The sequence below is a fragment of the Styela clava genome, chromosome 1 (assembly GCF_964204865.1).
Source record: "Styela clava chromosome 1, kaStyClav1.hap1.2, whole genome shotgun sequence".
Taxonomy (NCBI): domain Eukaryota; kingdom Metazoa; phylum Chordata; class Ascidiacea; order Stolidobranchia; family Styelidae; genus Styela; species Styela clava.
In genome coordinates this window covers 24,096,731-24,117,745 of record NC_135250.1, presented here as the reverse complement: position 1 = coordinate 24,117,745, position 21,015 = coordinate 24,096,731, and the positions used below count along the sequence as shown (strand labels likewise).

At 32.6% G+C, this 21,015-nt stretch overlaps 1 protein-coding gene and 3 long non-coding RNA genes across 4 annotated transcripts; all 4 read left to right on the top strand.

Annotated features, from left to right (window-relative positions):
- The first annotated feature begins 1,856 nt into the window (after nucleotides 1-1,856).
- Nucleotides 1,857-5,492, top strand: LOC120325407 (beta-1,3-galactosyl-O-glycosyl-glycoprotein beta-1,6-N-acetylglucosaminyltransferase 3-like). The gene is made up of 7 exons (XM_039391508.2): nucleotides 1,857-1,974; nucleotides 2,108-2,269; nucleotides 2,342-2,499; nucleotides 2,819-3,043; nucleotides 3,598-3,753; nucleotides 3,951-4,135; nucleotides 4,994-5,492. Exons 1-7 carry the CDS (start codon nucleotides 1,885-1,887, stop codon nucleotides 5,353-5,355), a joined length of 1,338 nt encoding a protein of 445 aa, XP_039247442.2. The 5' UTR covers nucleotides 1,857-1,884; the 3' UTR covers nucleotides 5,356-5,492.
- Nucleotides 5,493-11,987: 6,495 nt separating this feature from the next.
- LOC120325397 (uncharacterized) lies at nucleotides 11,988-13,113 on the top strand. Its single transcript, XR_005567331.2, has 3 exons — nucleotides 11,988-12,094; nucleotides 12,453-12,538; nucleotides 12,737-13,113. It is a non-coding gene; the product is annotated as an uncharacterized LOC120325397 (long non-coding RNA).
- A 2,205-nt stretch (nucleotides 13,114-15,318) lies between these two features.
- Nucleotides 15,319-16,612, top strand: LOC120325395 (uncharacterized). Its single transcript, XR_005567328.2, has 3 exons — nucleotides 15,319-15,474; nucleotides 15,835-15,917; nucleotides 16,100-16,612. It is a non-coding gene; the product is annotated as an uncharacterized LOC120325395 (long non-coding RNA).
- Nucleotides 16,613-19,387: 2,775 nt separating this feature from the next.
- Nucleotides 19,388-21,015, top strand: LOC120325396 (uncharacterized). Its single transcript, XR_005567330.2, has 3 exons — nucleotides 19,388-19,506; nucleotides 19,777-19,865; nucleotides 20,053-21,015. It is a non-coding gene; the product is annotated as an uncharacterized LOC120325396 (long non-coding RNA).

Genomic DNA, 21,015 nt, shown 5'->3' with positions numbered 1-21,015 from the left:
ATTATTGAAACTTCACATAGGAGCGACTTTGCATTTAATTTTAACTTCCCTGTTTGGTCATGCCATCTCCAAATAAAAATCTTATTCAGTTGGAGTCGTGATCATATCTCAATAGTTCGAACAGCCAATCAGTGACGTTGTAGCCAATACAATTTGTTGTGGTACGGTAGTATAGTCTGACAACCAGCTCTATACAATTGAGGGACCTCCAGAAGTATGCGCACCAAGATGGCGCACAACCTGAACATAGTATGTGTGTACCGGTTAGGAATCAGGTTGTGTGACATCCTGGTGCGCATACTTCTGAGGCACCCAATTGAGATTTTAAGGGAAGATTTGAATAAAATATTGCTTCGCTCTTTTTTAAAAATATTATGCAAGGTACGCTTTTGCAAAATTATAGCAAATTTTGCGTGACCAATAAGTAAAATATTCATGATATCAGTCGAATCACAGTAAACGTACCGAACAAAAAAGGGACCTCCTGAAGCATGCGCACCAAAATGGCGCACAACTTGAACTCAGGTTGGGAACCAGGTTAGGGTTCAGGTTGTGCGACATTTTGGTGCGCATACTTCAGGAGTACCCAAAAAATATATCAGAATGGCAAAAAAATGTCACGATTAAAATCAATCTTCTTGATTTCTCCGCATCATGAAAGCCAACCAGTGTTTTAGCCAGCGATACCAGCGCTTTTGTTACTTCTACATGAACCACCACCGTTCTGTACTACTATTTTTCAAAATGCATACCCAGCGTAATATATATTGTAAGTCGAAAGGTTCTCGAAGATACAAATGTTGCGAACATAAAACGTAAGCATACAGCAAATAATTCCATACTAAATTACCTCGCTTCAAAATACCCAAGCACTTTATTGTTGAAGATATGTGACATACTAAATTTCACGTCATTGAAATAGTGCAGAGCTTCCACAAAATCCATAATCGCGATTACACTGATTTATTTACTTTAGGCCTGCCTGTTTGATAAAGGCGTCTTAACAGGTACAATACCGATGTTTGATTTGTCATTGCCGTCATACGTTCTTGAATATAGTCACATTAACAGCAGCTATTATTAGCAGATAGATACGCTTACTAGCTAAGTTGTAAGCTGCGTTGCAGATATATTTTCAGTGGAGGCTTAAAATTTGATAGGTAATGGGGCAGACGAAGACAAGTGAGCAAACAAATCGAGTCTAATATTATCTACCAGAATAGCTAGAGACTTTCAACCAGGGCTGCCACTTTTGCCTGACTAAAAACATCTAGATTGACCTCGAAAAACATCTAGAAACATCTAGATTTTATAGCTAACATCTAGGCTCCAAATTTTACATCTAGATCTTGAAAAAAACATCTAGATCAAGATATAAAACATCTATAGTGGAAGCCCTGCTTTCAACGGTCGAAACAATTCATATGGCGGTGGTAATCACGTCTAATTCGATATTTGAACTAAAGTTACTGTACCGTCTGTCGCGCGTACAACAACAAAGTTTCAATGATAATCTCAAGTAGGCCTAGCTAACCTTCATTTCTACACTTGAAAGCGTTTTCGCAGACACTTTAAATGCTCGATAAATATACATCTATGCCAAATACATGTGATATATTGTAATTAGCTCTCGCGCAACGTAACTTCCACAAAAGCCAGTAATTTATGTAACAGCCTACTACAGAATACCAACAATTGCATATCGTAATCTATCTTTTCTACTCATTGAAAATCCTGCGTCCGCCAATGGAATGATATTTGCATGTTGGAGTAACGTGCGATCATCATCTTTTTGTAGAAAAAACTTTACCAGTTGGTCTGTCCTACTTAACCATCTTATTTCTATATATATTATTTTCAGTCTTCAGATACGTTGTATAATGCATGCATTTACACCAAGCAAAGAATATGAAAACAAAATACTTTTTACTATGTCTAGCCTGCGTTAGCGGAGTAACAATATACTTTGTCATAGTAAGTTACTTTGATCATAGTTATAGTTTTAGCTTCCCGCTCGCTAACTTTAATGGTATTTTCTCATTTCTACAATTTCTTTGTTGTTGCACTGGGCAGCTTGACTGCTATTTGAACTACGCTTATTTTTTAGTGGATTTACCGCGATAAATTTCTCTCAAATCAGACAAAATATCTTGGAATGTTACCAAGTGTTCAAATGATGTTGGAAACAATAAATTGCAATGAGTTGTTTGTAGGAAATACTGAAGCGATTGGGAAAGCAAAAGAATTAGTTGACTGGATAAACGACGAGGTAAGATCAAACTCAAGAGTGAATAACAAATATAAATTTGAAAAGTTGACTATTTTTTTCAACATTTTTCAGGAATATCGTTTTGAAAAACAAAAATTTCTTCATGATGATAGAATATCACAACTAACCAGAAATTGTTCAGAATTAAAGTCAAAAGGAAAATATATTACACAGCCATTGACAGAAGAAGAACGCAACTATCCAATTGCATACATAATAAGCGTATCTAAGTTAGTTTTCCTCTTTATGGTATAATAATTTGTATAATAATTATATACACAAGGGGGGGGGGGGGGGATGCTGGTGGGTGGGCGGGGAACAACGCTAACTTACGCCCCTTTTGTTCTGAACAAGACCAGGTACTAACAGCCTCTGATATCTAACAATATCTAGAAGATTCTACACATACTACGTTTCGGTGTCCGCCATCTTGTTGCAATACTACGGGGATACCGATTATTCTGGTTCAAGGAATTAGATGTGCCATGAGGTCAAAATAAAATTAAAAATATTTCTGAGCAAGACCAAACAACGACATTCTATTTATAGGGGACTCTATTCGTTTGAGAATCTTCTTCGATTGATATATCATCCTCAGAATATATATTGCATTCACATCGATCAAAAATCAGATCCAACATTTCAGAAAAGAGTTAAAGAAATTGTAGATTGCTTTGATAATGTTTTTCTAGCTTCTACGATGACGGAAGTATATTACACACATTGGACAATTGTTCAGTCTAGTTTAAACTGCTTGACAGATCTTGTGGGAGTGTAAGTAAATTATATCATCAAATAGTTCTCATTAACATTGTAATTCATTTATAAAATCGGCAATAATCTGATGACCATTAGTGAATGTTTTATATTGATGTTTTTTTGCGTACGAAGTGAACCAATCGATAGTTTTGATAAATTGTTGTTGTTGTTAGTACTCTTGTTGTTTTTTGTCGTGAAAAAAATCAATACTGGACCCATTGCATTGGAATTCTCAATGATTAAAGATTGTTGTTGTCGCTAGAAGGCGCACCGTGTGACAAATCTGCGATCGCATTTCAGCGATCTAGTGACCACCAAAGTGGGTGCTTAGATAAGAAAAACCACCGGTACTGTAAAATTTGATACTACTATTAATATTTGGCTTTCGTGTTCATATACTTGAGTATTGCTCTCTTGTGTCGCAAAGCCAAGCTTCAGAAAATATCCATGATATAGTAAAATAACAAGACTATTCATAAGTCCATTTCGTGTTCAAAAAATATTTGTAGGGTTCTACGTTTACAAAAAAAAAACGAGTTCATAGATCAAGATTTTCAAATTTTTTTCAGAAAGAAGTCTTATCAATGGAACTATGTATTCAACCTATGTGGACTTGATTTGCCCACTAAATCAAATCTTGAAATCGTTCGGGCTTTGAAGAATTTAAATGGTACTAACAGTGTGGCTTCTGCAAGTTTTGTTGGCCGGAAACACAAAAAGCGAAGGTATTTTATTTGGAGTTTTTTTTTATAGAATCCCTATGACGCAGTAAGCATTTGACGTCACAAACTATCAATAAATTTTTGTCATCGATGAAAATTTTAATTATAGGCGCTCCTAGGATCCTCGTTTCGCCATTAATACATATATATATTCAATTCAGCAACACAAACATACCAAAATGTGCTTTTTTATATTGCAGATATAAATACAAATACAAGATCCCGGGATCATTTTTGGATACATTACCATGGAAAACTAAACATAATCACATGTGGTTAAAGGCAACTAACCAGCAAAAAGTTGCACCTCCACATGGAATTCGAATGTTTTCGGGAACTGATTATTTTATCTGGACTAGAGAAGCCGCCGAATACTTCATAGGCGGTAGGATATTCTTGAATTATTTGCTTCAATGTGTTGACTGCAAGCTGGCTTTGTTTGGACTAAACAATTCCTTGATGTGCCAGGCTCGACGATTCGGCTAAATATTCGGAATACGCTTGCCATTGCAGGAGGATTGCTTGTCTCCTCACCGGCTTCCTCCACGCCTCCACGCCCATGCATCTGAAAGAATTAACTAGATAACTAATCCCATACCACAGCGGTTCCCAACTTTTTCGTACGTTCAAATTATCAGGGGAAAAACGACTATTGTTGTATTGTGCTATAACGTCAGAAAGTAGCCTACTTGGTTATCCGAGTTATGATTATATGCCTGAGTGGTAGTTAAAGCCATCAAAAACTAATTTCAATAAGTAAAGAAAACACGCCCAATAAAATAACAATAACTGCAAATAATAAAACGAAACGACTGACTTATGTCCACTCACTCTGAAACTACCTCGATAGATGATTTAGCATAAACAATCAGACGAGCTCAAGTCAATCAGGCGAGCGATAGTCAAACAGGCCTGCAATTCTTTCTGCCGTTTTTTGGGTAAAAGTGATACGCTCCAAAATGCCTTTAATAAATTGAAGCTCCAGAAGTATGTGTACCAATATGGAGCACAACCTGAACTTAGTATGTGTACCAGGTTAGGGTTCAGGTTGTACCCCACCTCGGTACACATACTTCGGGAGCACCAAAAAATTAGCAATCTTAATTTAAGGGTATCAAATGTTGATACTATTTATATGTGATAATGTTACAATGCTTGTTTGGCATTAGGACTCTCAAATAATATTTTAAAAATTTTAAGTCAGAATATATGAAATAAAATCAGCGACTCATATTTTTTGCAGATCAGAAAATAGAAGATTTCTTTGAATGGAATAAAGATACATTAGTTCCGGATGAACACGTTTGGGCGACGATACAGAGAATGCATCCGCAAGTTCCGGGAAGTCTTCCCCCAACCCCCAAATTCCGCGCCACTGAAAATGACGTCATCACAAGGACTAGAACTTGGGCTGATGATAGAACATATCATTGTCAAACAAAATACATCAGATCAATTTGCATATACGGGGTAGCCGACCTTTTCTGGCTGGTAAATCAGAAAGGAATTTTTGCAAACAAACTTGATCCACGTATTGATGTAATCGCTGTGGAATGCTTGTCAGAGTGGATGAGGAATCGAACATTGTCGAACATCGAACATTGAAATGAGCTCGAATTATAATCGACTCAAAATTTAATTTTTTTTTTCTGCAAAATGAAGTAACTGTAATGATTGATGTGTGAGCGACGCATTTATATAGTTCACTCGGTGAATCCACTGCTATTTTTACTGTTTGTATTTTAACCAACTCAAAAAATAAAACGATTCAATTATTCTAAAATTTATACCCGCCATTTGATTATAGTTGTAGCTGATAGAAAATCAATTCAGTCATTCACTATGGTAGACCTCACACAGTTAGTTAAATCTACCGTATGTCGAGTTATTGTTACCAAAACGTCATGACTCGATTGCTTGTTCATTAACTCTCCGTATTGGAGATGTCACAAACGATTGGCCGATTTCATGACAAACAGGAAAAAAGAATCGACCACTTGGATTCCAAGATGAACTAAACATAGTGATAAATTGAAAAAAGATAAACGAATTATTACCTTTAAATTTGATAATTCAGCCTTGTTTCATTGAGAATCGTTGAATTTTTAGTTCAGACTCATAAAATCGGGTCTGGCTAGGGTGGCATTAGTAGAAATGATACACCAAGACCAAGTTATCGAGAAGTATGTTGAAAACTACTGAAAGCCGTCATGAATCAGCCAATGCATTGCTGCATTGAGATAATTGAGTGACCTAAACAAGTTAAATATTTTATATGGTGGTTTCTACTTGTTCATAGTCATCAACCACCAGTGGGCACTACACTACACGAACACGGAGTTGCCAAACGACGATGCATACCAACATTAACAGAAATGTATACGTAATTCAAGACTATAATTTTACTTTAACTTTAAGCATCTACATAAACAAAATAATATTAAACTCGATAAAAACAATAGATGACTTACACTGCTTAAAATCCACTTGAAAGGGCCATGTGTTGAATACAAATCGGTATCAAAAGTTGAATACTATTATTAGTATTAACATTAAAGATTAGACACAACGCCAGGTCGTATTATTCGCAGAAAACAATTAGCTTTTAAGGTGGGCTACAAAATATATTTCACTTTGCATATTTACTGAATTTGAAAACCTAGCGGAATGACTGGCTAATTTGCTTTGCAAACCGTCTGCGTATTTTCAAAAGAATTTGGACTCAATTAACCTAGTTTCCTCATGTATTGTATTAAATATAATATGGGCTTTGCACAAGGCATTGCTAAAATCGCGCGAAATCGGAATTGGCTGCTATAGAACAATACAGGGACTGTAGCGACCTTTGCTTGAAATGGATTTCCCGTATTATTTGGTTTTGTTTTCAAAATCTTTTATTTTGGTCACTCCTTTGTTGCCCTCATTGATCAGATAAGCACGCGTTTTTTTCATGCCCGCATTTCAACTAAAAACGTGGAAATTCAACTGATTTACAATGGGCCTTTGCCACGTTGTAACTTTAGTGGAAATGACAAAAACATCCACGATTTCCGTGAATATTTGAACACTACATACATTTTTTTTAATTATCTACAACTGATACAAACATATTTAATTTTGCGTTCAGTTTGTATTTAAAGTGCAATTGAGGGCACAACTTCACTGTTTATAAGTAAAATTATAATATGCCTCCACTCGATAAAGTTTTCTCAGTCGCAGCTTGATTCAAGTTTCTTAAGGTAGTAGAGATCGAACGTCCTTCCAAATTATAAGTGAAACTGGGCATTTTCGAAAATCTGATAATATCAAAATCCAATCCAATATTTGTTTCGAATAGAATCTTGAATACTTGAAATATATTCAATTGTATGTGACTATTTCATTGTGATGGGACGCCTATATTATCGAGAACATGTTTCAGATAGTTTGCTGAGCGTTCACACACAATAAGAAACGTGAAAATATGACTTTTATAAAAATTGAGGAATTCACCTCGATCTTTGTCGGTAAAATAAGAAAACAAGATGGCGGCAATTTTAAATTTTTGTTCAAACGGATTCGAATAATTTATTATTCAATATTCGATTCGAAATGTCCAGTCCTAATGATGGCTGCTGACGTTTATTGACTTCAAACATGAGCATACATTATGACTTTGGATGGAACAATATAAAATTTTGACAATAAAAATAGACTTATTTTGTCACCCTGATTGATTTGCTTGCAATAGGATGTTCACCCACACAACACAAATAAGTATTGCTTTGTAGAATGTAAATTGTCTTTCTAGGATGAAATCTGACTGACACTAAATCTTTTTGAATGAAATAACGATTACGAAGAGCTATTTTAACCCATTCCACTTATCTAAATGACGGCGCGCCCTGCGACTTTTAGTAAAAGGGTTAAAACTTGTGAAAATGAAATATTTCAACCTGTCAGACAGCTTGCAAATTAACCACAAAAACATCATATTTCTGAAACTATTTCCCACTTGGGAATCAACTGATCAATACTCCTTCTTGAATAATCTGTATCATACTCCCAAATTTTATTATCGTGATGGTTACTAATATGATTGGATGAGAAAACGTCGTTAAATCATAGTAACAAATTTTTTTCAAAACATCTCGTATTTTTTATACAATTTTATCTTGCATTCAACTTTGCCTCTTTCACAGAGCTTATCAATACGTAAACTCAAGAGCGGAAAATAAACCACCTCGCACATGGAATCCGGATATGGAAAGCATCGCTGGTAGGAAATGAGAATAATACTATAATATGTGATTGGCTTCTGCATTTGTAAAATATCAAAATTTTAGTTTCAAGATATATTTAGTAATACAAACATACATAATACAAATCATCATTTGAAAATTTGTTAATATCTTTTATATTGGAATTTATTAAAATCAATTTATTATTGTCCAGATATTTTCTACGAACTAGCAAAGGAAGTCGACGTTAACAAATCTTTTGAATGAGTCAACCAACAATAAAAAGCATTTCGTCTCAACGTTCCAGAATATCGCAAACTTTTTACTTTTTTTTCTTATTATTCAGTTGAATCAGGATTTAGGTATGCGTGGAGCTCACTTAAAATTTACAACCCATATACTTGCATACTTAGATACAAGGGTATTTTTATTTTTTTCCAATAATTTGGATGCAACAAAAATTAAAAAAAAGTAACATCATTTCAAAATTTATTTGTATTTGGGTTGGTATTTCGATGCCACGACAACAAATGAATGGGTGCATTTTTTAGATTAATTTGATGTATTGACAAGTTACTGTCGATCTAGTGTAGAAGGGTTTCCTCTCGTCATCTTGAGCGCGAGATATTAATGCAGGGCTATGGGTAGTTTTCGGCGTCCGCTAATGTATAAATTTACGATTGTATCTCTAGAACCGATAGAACCCCCCCCCCCCCCCCTCTCCCTCAAAAAATGCACTGAGAATGCGGGGAATTAAATCAGTAAAGTTAGTCACGCCGTTAGCTACACATCAGTCCGGACTTGTCCTTGCTCAATATATTTTCCACAATGCCTCGCAATATTTCGGCTAAATATGATTAACTGTCTTCACCAAATGCGGCAACTTATTTAGATTCTTGAATACCACCGACACTCGACCAAATTTGTGTCAGTCTTGGCCGTTAGGATCGTCGACTTGAGTTAGAAATATAAGTTAATTTTTTCGTGAGTGCAAAATAAATGTCACAATATGCATTTTTTTGCGATATAACTTTGTATTTTCGGAAAAGCCATGTCATATAAGTACGGTATTTAAATTATGCGCAAATAATTAATATTTGATCTAAATTTGTCGCAAATAATGTTACAACATTTAGGCCGCGAAATGATTTAATGTAAAATGAAGCATGGTAATCGGAATAACGTCAATAAATCGGCATCAATAATTATTATAAAATGCTGACTAGGTAGTAAAGTCGAATAATGTTAAAAACGGTGCAATAAACAAGTCTTCGTCGCGAGGCAAGCGCAAGTATAATCAAACGAGAGAATACGCTCGTCGTGGCATTGATAAATTGTTACATTGCAATGTGAAGGTTTTCTTCAAATTTAGCCTACTTCATTATTCAAAGTGTGAATTAGCGAGGATTTAATATTAAGCATCAAGGAAGACATAAATACAACTGTGATATTATTAACTCAACTCAATTGATAATAGATTTTTTTGCCAGAATCTCAGAATCAAACCAAAAGTTGAAACCTCTAAAAACCACTTGGTAATAAAAACGTTCATATAGCTCAATCACCGTGCCATGCATGTAACATAAGATAGGGAATTGTTATGAAACTATTTTCAGAGCGGAAGTGGAAAGCCCAGTGTGTTTCTGTTTTTACATAGTTCATATAAATTGCTACGCGGCGATCATGATGAACTATGATTAATTTCCTGCCTACTTGCGGTTATCGTGGCATGAAAATGCAACATTGTCATTAAAATTCCCATTAACATTAGATAAACTAGTGAAAGTGACTAAAATATGTAAATCAGACTGAAAATAAAGGATTTGATTTTCGATGTATTAAAAATGTAAATAGAAACAAAGTTTACCTCTTCAAGTGTTTTCTTTTATCAAAAAGCTATTTAGTAACAATTTTACCAATCTTATTTTCTCTGCCCTATGCGTGTAATCCAAGAATGTGATGAGTACGATAAAATGATGGGGATGTACGTAAAACAAAAACTAGATTACCACCAGAATAAGACAACAGAAGTTTAGAACCCGAATTCTGTGCTGAGACAATTTTTACCAGTTTTTCTGTTTGTTTTTCTCTTACGTTTACTATTCCCTGTTAAGCTCATACATAATAAAGATGTTTGATTATTTCGTTCGATTGGTAAAAGCGAATAAAATCAAATCTAACGTGACCTATCACTCGAAACGATAGCGAAGATAACTTTATCTGTGCCGATCTATTTTTATTGAAAATTTGGTGAAACTCAGACTCGAGTGACGACTGAGATGCCTTGTGAGAAGGGATGTAGCTTTTAGAATTTCGAATCTAAGCAATTCGAATTAACGTCAATTTGAATCGATTCGAAGCAATTTTAGAAAATAAGGCGTGATTCTATTTAAAAAATAGTATTAATCACTATAATATGAAGCAATGGAATGACGGAGAGGCGTTGTTACAACACCGATTAAGTGGTTCTCCGATTTTGTACATCGAGGATACCGATTTCCAAAATCGTAATAAACCTTGGTTTAAGAGTCACAGCTATAAAGGCACCTACGGTTTTGCCTAATTTTTTTACTATTTGAAATTTTTAGATATTTTTACTAATATGTGGACATTATTTAGTTTAGCAAAATATGATATATATATCTATTAACACTTCATTGCATCCATATTTATAGTTTGTCATTATTACTCATATTTAAAATAAATTCTTCTAGGCTTTAGGAAATATTAAATAGAATCAGATCCGGAATTATTCGAATCGGAGCGTTCTGATTCGAAATTCGATTCGAAAATAAAATATTCGAAACTTACATCCCTTCTTGTGAGTCGATTCGTCCATCAAATCGAGGTTTATGAAGCTGTACCAAGCATAGCTTTGCAGCTTGTTTGATAGCTTGTATGGACAAAATAGTAGCATTAAAGTTACACAAAAAACATGTAATGCATATTTATGTACCAAAATATCAATCAAAAAAATCCCACATTATGAGTAATAGTAAAGTAGCCATCATGCAAGAAACGTTCATTTTAGGTGCCAACTGGGTAATAAAGATCTGATACTTTTTTTACAACTCTATTTTCATAATTTAAAGGTAATTTGTGAAAAGTATTGTGAATAAATACTACTAATAATAATGAAGGATAAATATTTCGAATCAATTTTCAATTTAAAAACTCTGACCTGACGAATGTTTGGGCCGTAATGAGCAATTTCCACTTCCATTTCCTTTTTCACAAAAGCTTTATTCAAACTTTCATTTTATTTGGGGTTTGCAGGAAACAGTTATAAAATCACTATAAAAATTTAGAATGCAACGATCTAGGTCTATTCAATCATTAGTTCATGGAAATGGGTAAAGTATTCTGACTGTATACACGAATTGTGGAAATGGTGTTTTTGTGAAAGTATTCAAAAATTTAGCGTCAGTTACCGATTTATTCAGTGCATGTTTTTTTTTTTTATTTAATTAAAACATTGCAGAAAATGAACTTATTTCAATTTTTTTGAAAATTACACATATTTATATATATATTGTGATCGCAGGCGACGTAAATCAGTTGCCAATGACATTCTGAGCTTAGTGACATTTCTGAACAAAAAGCCGACTTTTTATACACCGGCTTGGTAAATGCTTAGTCAAAGCCTAAAAATGCTAGATTATAACCTAAAAGTCGGAATTAATATATTATTTTGAAAAAAGTTTGTGATTGATAAAAAAGTCGTTGACGCTGTGAAAATTATTGTATCTAAATTGTATAAACTATCAATATATCGTATGTATATAAAACAAACTTAATACGGAAAAATAAATAACTTTATTGTGTCGCAAGTTTAAAATTATAGGGGCAGGTAATAAGTATATATATAATTATAATAAATAATATATTGTATTAATATATACTCTAGGATTTGGAAGAAAATTTGCAGAACTTTTTTTGGAACCCCAGTTAGAAACCACTGGTCTATGTATTCTAAAATATTCAAAGATAACAGATCAATTTGATTTCAACAGTTTACTTATAGTAAATCCTAATCACAAAATCGAATTTCAAAAAATGAACCTGAAAATTGTTGCATGTCTATTTGTACTTCTGGTGATTGGATGCACGGGAATAAGGGCAGAGTGAGTTTTTCTTTAATCAAATTTTGTTACAAATTCCGAATGCTGAATCGGGACTTCCAGACGTCTCTACACAAGGTCGTTTGGAACCATACGTTTCGGCCTAAGATGCCGAATTAATTACTTATTTTGTTATTGAAATTAGTGAATATGAAGCATTTCATTATTTTACACTAATATTAAAGTTTTAAATATTGAAATTTTCAAAATCGTTCATAAGCATTCTTGATTAAGATTAAATTTAAAGTTAGTGGACAAAATGGCAAATTGAGCAAAGCTGGTACCCGAGTTCTTTTATTATTAAAATGTAAGTTTATTTACTGAATGTAAAATTTTTATGACATTTTTATACCGTTCATAGTTGTGATCAGATACCAGGAGAAACTAAGAAGGACACTACATATCAAAATCCCATAAAATGGACGACGCAGTCTCTCCATTGGCTAGGTAGGAGAATGAAATATATACTTATTAAAAAAATTATGGATTTTGAAATTTAGTTGTGTTATAGAAAAACCATAAGGAATATAATACAAATACACATGTGTGATACGAATTCTACTAATAATATTAAATTTCAATACATAAATAAAAGTTTTGAGTAAATGTAATAAGCAAACAAATCACTTGCCTATATTTTGGCAGAATATCCGGAGAACGACGATATCATTGATAACAACGACGAGGCTGATTTATTTTAATGAAGCAACCTGTCTTAATGAAATATCTATTTAGTTCTGAATTTATTATTTTTCGAACATAGAACAAACTAAATATATTCTTATGAAGCTCTGAAATAGCCTTTGTATCCAGTAAAAATTAAATCACTGATTTTCTATAGTAAATGCTTCACTGTTAAAATTTAAAACGTTATATAATTGATTAATTCCAGTTTTCAAAGCTATTTCAGGGCTTCTAATAATAATCTTATATTTTGTGTTCAAAGTTTCCGAAAAGTAAACCATTTTTACGTTCGATTGGGAGTATACGAAGCATATTTATTTTAAAATAATTAACAACATTTTTAGGATATGTTGATGATATCGGATAATTTGGAGTATTTACTGTGCTTATGTATGAAATGTGCTCTGTATATGTGCTTTTTCGGTTTGAATGTTGTTAATATGATGACTTGATCAAATACATACATTTTGAGTAGAGTTCAATTAATCTTTTTGGGTTTATTTAGATAGTTGCCATATGAAATACTGAACACTGGTTTGTGTGAATTTGATGTTTTATACATCAGTTAGATATAAAATTGGCCACAGCTACTTGGCCAAAAACCATGGTCTATAATTTACAATAATGGACATAATAGAGTTCATGATGAGGAAGATCATATGTATAGTCAAAATTTGGTAATGTGATGCAGTTGGTGAGTCGTTTCATGCGCTAACAGTTTCCCCGATGGTATTATTCATTGGGTGCGTTTCCTACCTATTGTCACTCAAATTAAGAATAGTCGAATTCAAGAGTCGGTAAATACAGACCCGCTGCCGGTGCATAAAGAGTTTGTCATCGTGCTTATACTAGCAACTATCGTCACTTAAGAAATAGCACGGATATAAGTTGACCTCATTTTCAATATTACCTAACCAACACTCAAGTCATTCACTGTTTGGAAAAATATTCACTAAAGTTCTGAAATTCAAGAACACACGGTTTGTCGTTTTGCTGTCAAAAACTTATTTGATATACTTGTAAATGAGCCAAAGTCCAGCTAAATAACGATAATTTCAAAGGTCAGTTCGGGTATAGGTTGATTCGTATTTAAAGCTTCTCACGCCGTCCAACTTGGGATTTGTGGCACATGTCAGTGATTTTTATTCTTCTTTTGGTTTTTTATTATGTCGTGTCTAAATACACCCTGCAATAGAGTAAAAATAGAGAAACACCCCAGGCCGTGAAAACTGTTTTCTGGGTTCGTTTGTTTGTTTTGCACAAAATAGGCATAAAAACAAGAGGACAAATACAAAAAAACATTATTTCCACACGGTGGAAACATATTAAATGTTTTGCTCAATTTTAGATATGTTTTTGGAAAAAAATGCCTCATTTCAACTATTGGTCCAACAGATAACCAATTTCAATACATAAAAATGGAAAAAATTATTAGAAAACAACTATTCATTTTCCTAATATTATGAAACCAAATATATCCATATTTATTAAAAATTTGGTGAAACTCAGACTCGAGTGACGACTGAGATGCCTTGTGACTCGATTCGTCCATCAAGTCGAGATTTAGTAAGCTTTACTGAGCATAGCTTTGCAGCTTGTTTGATAGCTTGTTTTGGCAAAAAAGCGCCATTAAAGTTACACAATATTTCAATGTAAAGAATATTTATCATTCAAAAAAATTCCATATTATTTGTACAGAATTGTAAAAATAGTCATCATACAAGAAACGTTTATTTTGGGTCGCAACTTGGTGTCAAGTAAAGATTTAATATTATTTTCATATTTATTAATAATTTCAATGTAATTTGTGGAAAAGTATTGAGAATAAATACTATTAGCAATAATGAAAGATAAATATTTCAATTTATTATTTTCAAATTTGAAAATTTTGCATCGTTTTCCTGATAAATGTTTGGTCCATAATGAGTAATTTCCACTTCCATTTCCCTTTTCACAAAAGCTTTATTCAAACATTCATTTTGTTTTGGGTTTGCAGGAAACAGTATGAAAATCCCTATAGAAATTTGAAACGCATTAACTTAGGTCTATTGAATCATTAGTTTATAAGAAATGGGTAAAGTATTTTGACTGTATACACGAATTGTGAAAATGGTGTATTTTGTATACAAAAGTATTCGGAAATTTAGCGCCTACTTCCAATTCATTCAATGCATTTTTTTATGCAGAACATTGAAGAAAACGGACATATTTCACATTTTTGAAAATTACACATATATATATTGTGATCGCAGACGACGTAAATCAGTTGTCAGCGACGTCCAGAGCTTGATGACAGTTCTGAACAAAAAGCCGACTTTTTAGAAACCGGTCTTGGTATATAGTCAAAGCATAAAAATGCTAAATTGACACCTAAAAACCCAAGTTAAAAAAAAAAAAATTTTAAAGGGTAGCAAGTTTAAAATTATACCGGCAAAATTGATAAGTATTTAATTATATTTATACATATATCAATATAGCTTCTCGGATTTCAATGAAAATTTTGCGAACCTCTGTACTGTACTCCGGAACCCCAGTTGGACACCACCGGCCTATATATTTTGAAATATTTCAATATAACAGATTAATTTGATTTTAACAGTAAGTGCTAATCAAAAAATCGAATCTCAAATAATGAATCTGAAAATTGGTGAATGTCTATTTGTACTTCTGGTGATTGGGTGCGCAAGAATAAGGGCAGAGTGAGTTTTTTCTTTTTGACTTTTATTGCAAATTTCGAATGAAGAATCGGGACTTCAAGACGTCCCTACACATGGTCGTTTTGAACCAGACGCTTCGTCATAAAATACCAATTATTTATTTCGTTATTTAAATTAGTGGGAATGAAGCATTTCATTATTATTTAATATTATTCAATTTTTAATTATTACAATTTTCCAAATCGATTAAAAGCATTTTTGATTAGGATGAAATTGAAAGTTTGTAGATAAAATGAATAAATTCTTTTGAAGCACAGAGGGTACAAAACTCGAAAATCGGATTAACTTATTACTAAAATGTAAATATTTGTTTGCTAGTAACACTTTTTATACTGTTCATAGTTGTGATCAGATACCCGGAGAAAGTATGAAGGACACTACATATAAAAGAAATAAACCCTGGTCGCCGGATATCCGATTGTCAGGTGGGAGAATGAACATATTAAAAAAAGATAGTTTCAAAAATTTACTTGTGTTATAGAAAAATAATATGGGATATAACATCAAATTTATGTGTGTTACGAATTTTACTATTGATAATATTTTTCATTATATCAATAAAAGTAAAAGTGTTGAGAAAACAAAAAGTTTGCATATATTTTGGCAGGATATCCGGAGAACGACGATATCATTGATAACATCGACGAGGCTGATTTATTAGAATGAAGTAACAGGTCTTAATCAAATATCTATTCAGTTCTGAATTCATTATTTTTTGGGCATGAAACAAACTAAATAAACTTTTATGAAGCTCTGAAATAGCCTTTTCATCCGGTAAAAACTAAATCACTGATTTTCTATAATAAATGACTAAATTAGTCCAGTTCCAGGTTTCAAAGCTATTTCAGGGCTTCTAATAATAACCTTATATTTTGTGTTCTAAGTTTCAAAAAAGTAAACCATATTTACGTTCGATTGGGAGTACGAAGTTTATGTATTTTGAAATAATTAATAACAACATTTTTCGCGTAGGTTGATGATACCGGATAATTCAGCGTACTTACTGTGTTTTATGTATGAAATGCTTTGTATTTGTGCCAGTTTTCTTTTTCAGTTTGAAAATTTGAACAAACATTGTTAAAATCACGAATTGATTGAATACATACACTTTTTCAGCAGAGTTCGATTATTTCTTATGGGTTTATTTGAATAGTTGCCACGTGAAATAATGGGTATTTCCGCAGTGTGTGTACCAGGTTTGGGTTAGGTCATATGATTTTATTCCGATTTTCCTTATTTTAGTTCTACTACGAGTTCTGTATGTGTTAACCAAATGAATACACCCCCTGCCAATAGATTTCAGTCCCTTTGCACAACTTGATGTAAAGTAGGCGAACAAAATGAATTACTTCAATATTGATACACACAATTCAGAAGCGCCAAATACTGACTGGTGTATGTGGATGTCATGAGTTAGACATCTCTTTGTTATAAGAGTGGCTAAAACTACTTGGCTGAAAAATAAAAAAAAATATGGACAGAATAGAGTTGATGATGAGGATGATTATATACATAGTCCAAATTTTGTGGTGCAGTCTATGAGTCATTTCGTGCGCTTGAAATTATTTCCCCGATTTCATCATTTATTAGGTTTGTTATCTACTTATTGCCACTCCATTGAATAATGATCGAATTCAAGGGTCGGCAAGTACAGGCCCTCTGGCCGCTGCCGGTGCATGAAGAGTTTGTTATCGGGCTTACACTAACAACTATTTAAAATTTAATGATTGATAAAAAGTACAGATATATTTATTTAAATATTTTGAATTCGAATTTACTACATTATGTCAAACACATATTCTCAAAAGCAAGCATGTTTCTTCCTGACAAAAAAAGAATGAGGTTTTTTGCAGATAGAAATTTTAGTTGCACTTCGCAGGAAAGCGGAGTGAATTCAATGTTTTAGCTGATCGCTGGTGACCGCCAAAGATTTTTGTCATGCTTGCTGAACAATAAAACATTACAAGTTGTGTTCGAAATGCTACAATTGTACGACTTTCATCACTAAATGAATATCTTAGATACAAGTTGAGATGACTTAATCTACTGATTTTTATTATTACTTACCAAAATTCAAAAAAGTCATTCCGTCTTTGAAAAAATATACTTGAAAATTTAATTACACACGGTTTGTCGTTTTATTGTCGAAAACTTGTTAGATTTACTTGTAAAAGAGCAAAAGTTTTGAGTTGATTGGTATTCAAATCATTTTACACGGTACAGTTCGGGATTTGTGGCACAGGTCAGAGATTCTTTTTCTTTCTTTTGTTATTTCATATACCGTAAGTTCAGACTAGTGTGCCAGACTCGAGTCAAATTTGACATGGTCGGACAAATTTAACGAGGTATTTGACCAAATTTAACCATATTTCGTAGATTTATGTGCTTCTACATGTATAAATACATCTTACAATAGGGTGGAAACAGAGAAACACCGCCAAGCGGGAAAAAGGTTTTCTGGATTTGTTTTACACCAAATGGACATAAAACCAAAAGACAAATACAACAAAAAAACATTATTTCCACACGGTGGAAACATATTGAATGTTACAGTTGTTTTTGATATGTTGTTAGAAAAATGCCTTATTTCAGCTAATGGGCTAACAGATATCAAAGTTTTAATACCTGAAAATGGAAAATATTATTAGAAACATACTATTTGTTTTCCTAATATTATGAAACCGAGTATATCCATATTTATTGAAAATTTGGTGAAACTCAAACTCGAGTGACGAATTAGATGCCTTGTGAGTCGATTCGTCTTTCAAATCGAGGTTTAGGACGCTGTACTGAGCATAGCTTCGCAGTTTGTGGAGTATTGACAAAAAGCGCCATTAAAGTTACACAACATTTCAATGTGATAAATATATATTTACCAAAATCAATTAGAAAAATTCTATATTATGTCTACAGAATGCTAAAATAACCAACATAAAAGAAACGTTTATTCTAGGTGCCAATGGGAAGGAATTGAAGATCTAATATATTTTTTTCATATTTATATTTTTATAATTTCACAAGATAATTTGTTAAAAAGTATTGAGAATAAATACTACTAATAATAATGAAAGATAAATATTTCGAATTTTTTGCATCGTTATCCTGATGAATGTTTGGCCCGTAATGTGTAATTTCCACTTCCATTTCCCTTTTCACAAAAGCTTTATTCAAACTTTCATTTTGTTTTGGGTTTGCAGGAAACAGTAGGAAAATCACTATAGAAATTTAGAACGCAACGATCTAGATCTATTGAATCATTAGTTCATAGAAATGGGTAAAGTATTTTGACTGTATACACGAATTGTGGAAATGGTGTATTTTGTATACAAAAGTATTGAAAAATTTAGCGCCTACTTCCGATTCTTTCAATGCATTTTTTTAAGCATGAAAAATGAACTAAATTCTTTTTACATTTTCTAAAATTAAACATATATATATTGTGATCGCAGACGACGTAAATCAGTAGTTATCGACACTCTGAGCTTGGTGACAGTTCTGAACAAAAAGCCGACTTTTTAGACACCCGGCCTGGTATATGCTTAGTCAAAGCATAAAAATGCTAGATTGAGACCTAAAAGTTGGAATTAGTTTATTTTTTTTTAAAGAGTTTGTGATTGATAAAAAATCGTCGAAAATATTTGTATATATCTAGATTTTATAAACTAACAATATATATAAACAAAAAAAAACTTGATACTAAAAAAAAATAACTTTATTGTGTAGCAAGATTAAAATTATAGTGGCAAGTAATAAGTATATATATAATTGTAACAAAAAATAAATATTCTTATATTAACATAGACTCTCGGATTCAAATGGTAATTTGGTGAACCCCTGTACTGTACTGTGGAACCCCAGGTGGAAACCAAATATTCTAATATAACAAATTGATTTGGTTTTAACAGTTTACTTAGTAAATTCTAATCACAAAATCGAATCTCAAAAAATGAACTTGAAAATTGTTGCATGTCTATTTGTAATTCTGGTGATTGGATGCACAGGAACAAGGGCAGAGTGAGTTTTCCTTTTATCAAATTTTGTTACAAATTTCGTATTTAGAATCGAGACTTCCAGACGTCTCTACACATGGTCGTTTGGAACCAGACGTTTCGAATTAGGATACCAATTACTTATTTCGGTATTGAAATTATTAAAAGGGAAGCATCTCAATATTTTATAATAATATTCCATTTTTTTGTTTATATAATTATCGAAATCGATTATAAGCACTATTGATTAGAATTAAATTAATACTAAAATGTAAAATTTTATTACTGTTCATAGTTGTGGTGATCAGATACCCGGAAAAATTGAGAAGCACACTACATTTCGAAGATCCAGAAGATGGCCGAAAACGTTTCTCCCGTTACTAGGTAAGATAATGAACATATTAAAATATGATTATTGCGGCTTTTTTGTGTTATGAAAAGGACATATGGAATATCTTACCAATACACATGTGTGTTACGAATTCTACTATTATTAATAAATTTCAATACATAAATAAAAGTTTTGAGTAAATGCAATAGGTAAACAAAACCTTTTCATATATTTCGGCAGGATATCCGGAGAACGACGATATCATTGATAACAACAAAGAGACTGATTGGTTCGAATGAAGCAACATGTCTTCTTAAAATATCTATTCAGTTCTGAATTTATTATTTTTCTAACATAGAACAGACTAAATATATTTCATGAAGCTCTGAAATAGCCTTTTCATTCAGTAAAAATTTAATCACTGATTTTGTATAATAAATGCCTCACTGTTAAAATATGAAACTTCATTTTAATAGTTGATTATTTCCACTTTTCAAAACTATATCAGGACTTCTAATAATAATCTTATATTTTGTGTTCCAAGTTTCCAAAAAGTAAACCATTTTTACGTTCGATTGGGAGTACGAAGTTTATGTATTTTATAATAATTAACAACATTTTTCGCGTAGGTTGATGATACCGGATAATTCAGCGTACTTACTGTGTTTTATGTATGAAATGCTTTGTAAATGTGCCCGTTGTCTTTTTCAGTCTGAAAATTTAAAATAACATTGTTAAAATTACGAATTGATTGAATACATACATTTTCAGCAGAGTTCAAATAATTCTTATGGGTTTATTTGAATAGTTGCCATGTGAAATAATGTGTATTCTCCTTAGTGTGTGTACCATGTTAAGGTTGGGTCATATAACTTTATCCCGATTTTCCCTATTTCAGTTCTAGTACGAGTTCGAGATTGTTTCAGTCCCCTCACACAACTTGATGTAAAGTAGGCGAACAAAATTAGTTAACTCCATATTGGTACACACAAACTTCAGAAGCGCCAAATACTGAATACTGGTTTATGTCATGAGCTAGACATCAGTTAGATATGAAACTGGCTGAAACGACTTGGCTAAAAATAACAATTTTGGACAGAATAGAGTTGATGATGAGGATGATTATATACATAGTCAAAATTTTGTGGTGCAGTCTATGAGTCGTTTGGTGCGCTTGAAATTATTTCCCCGATTTCATCATTT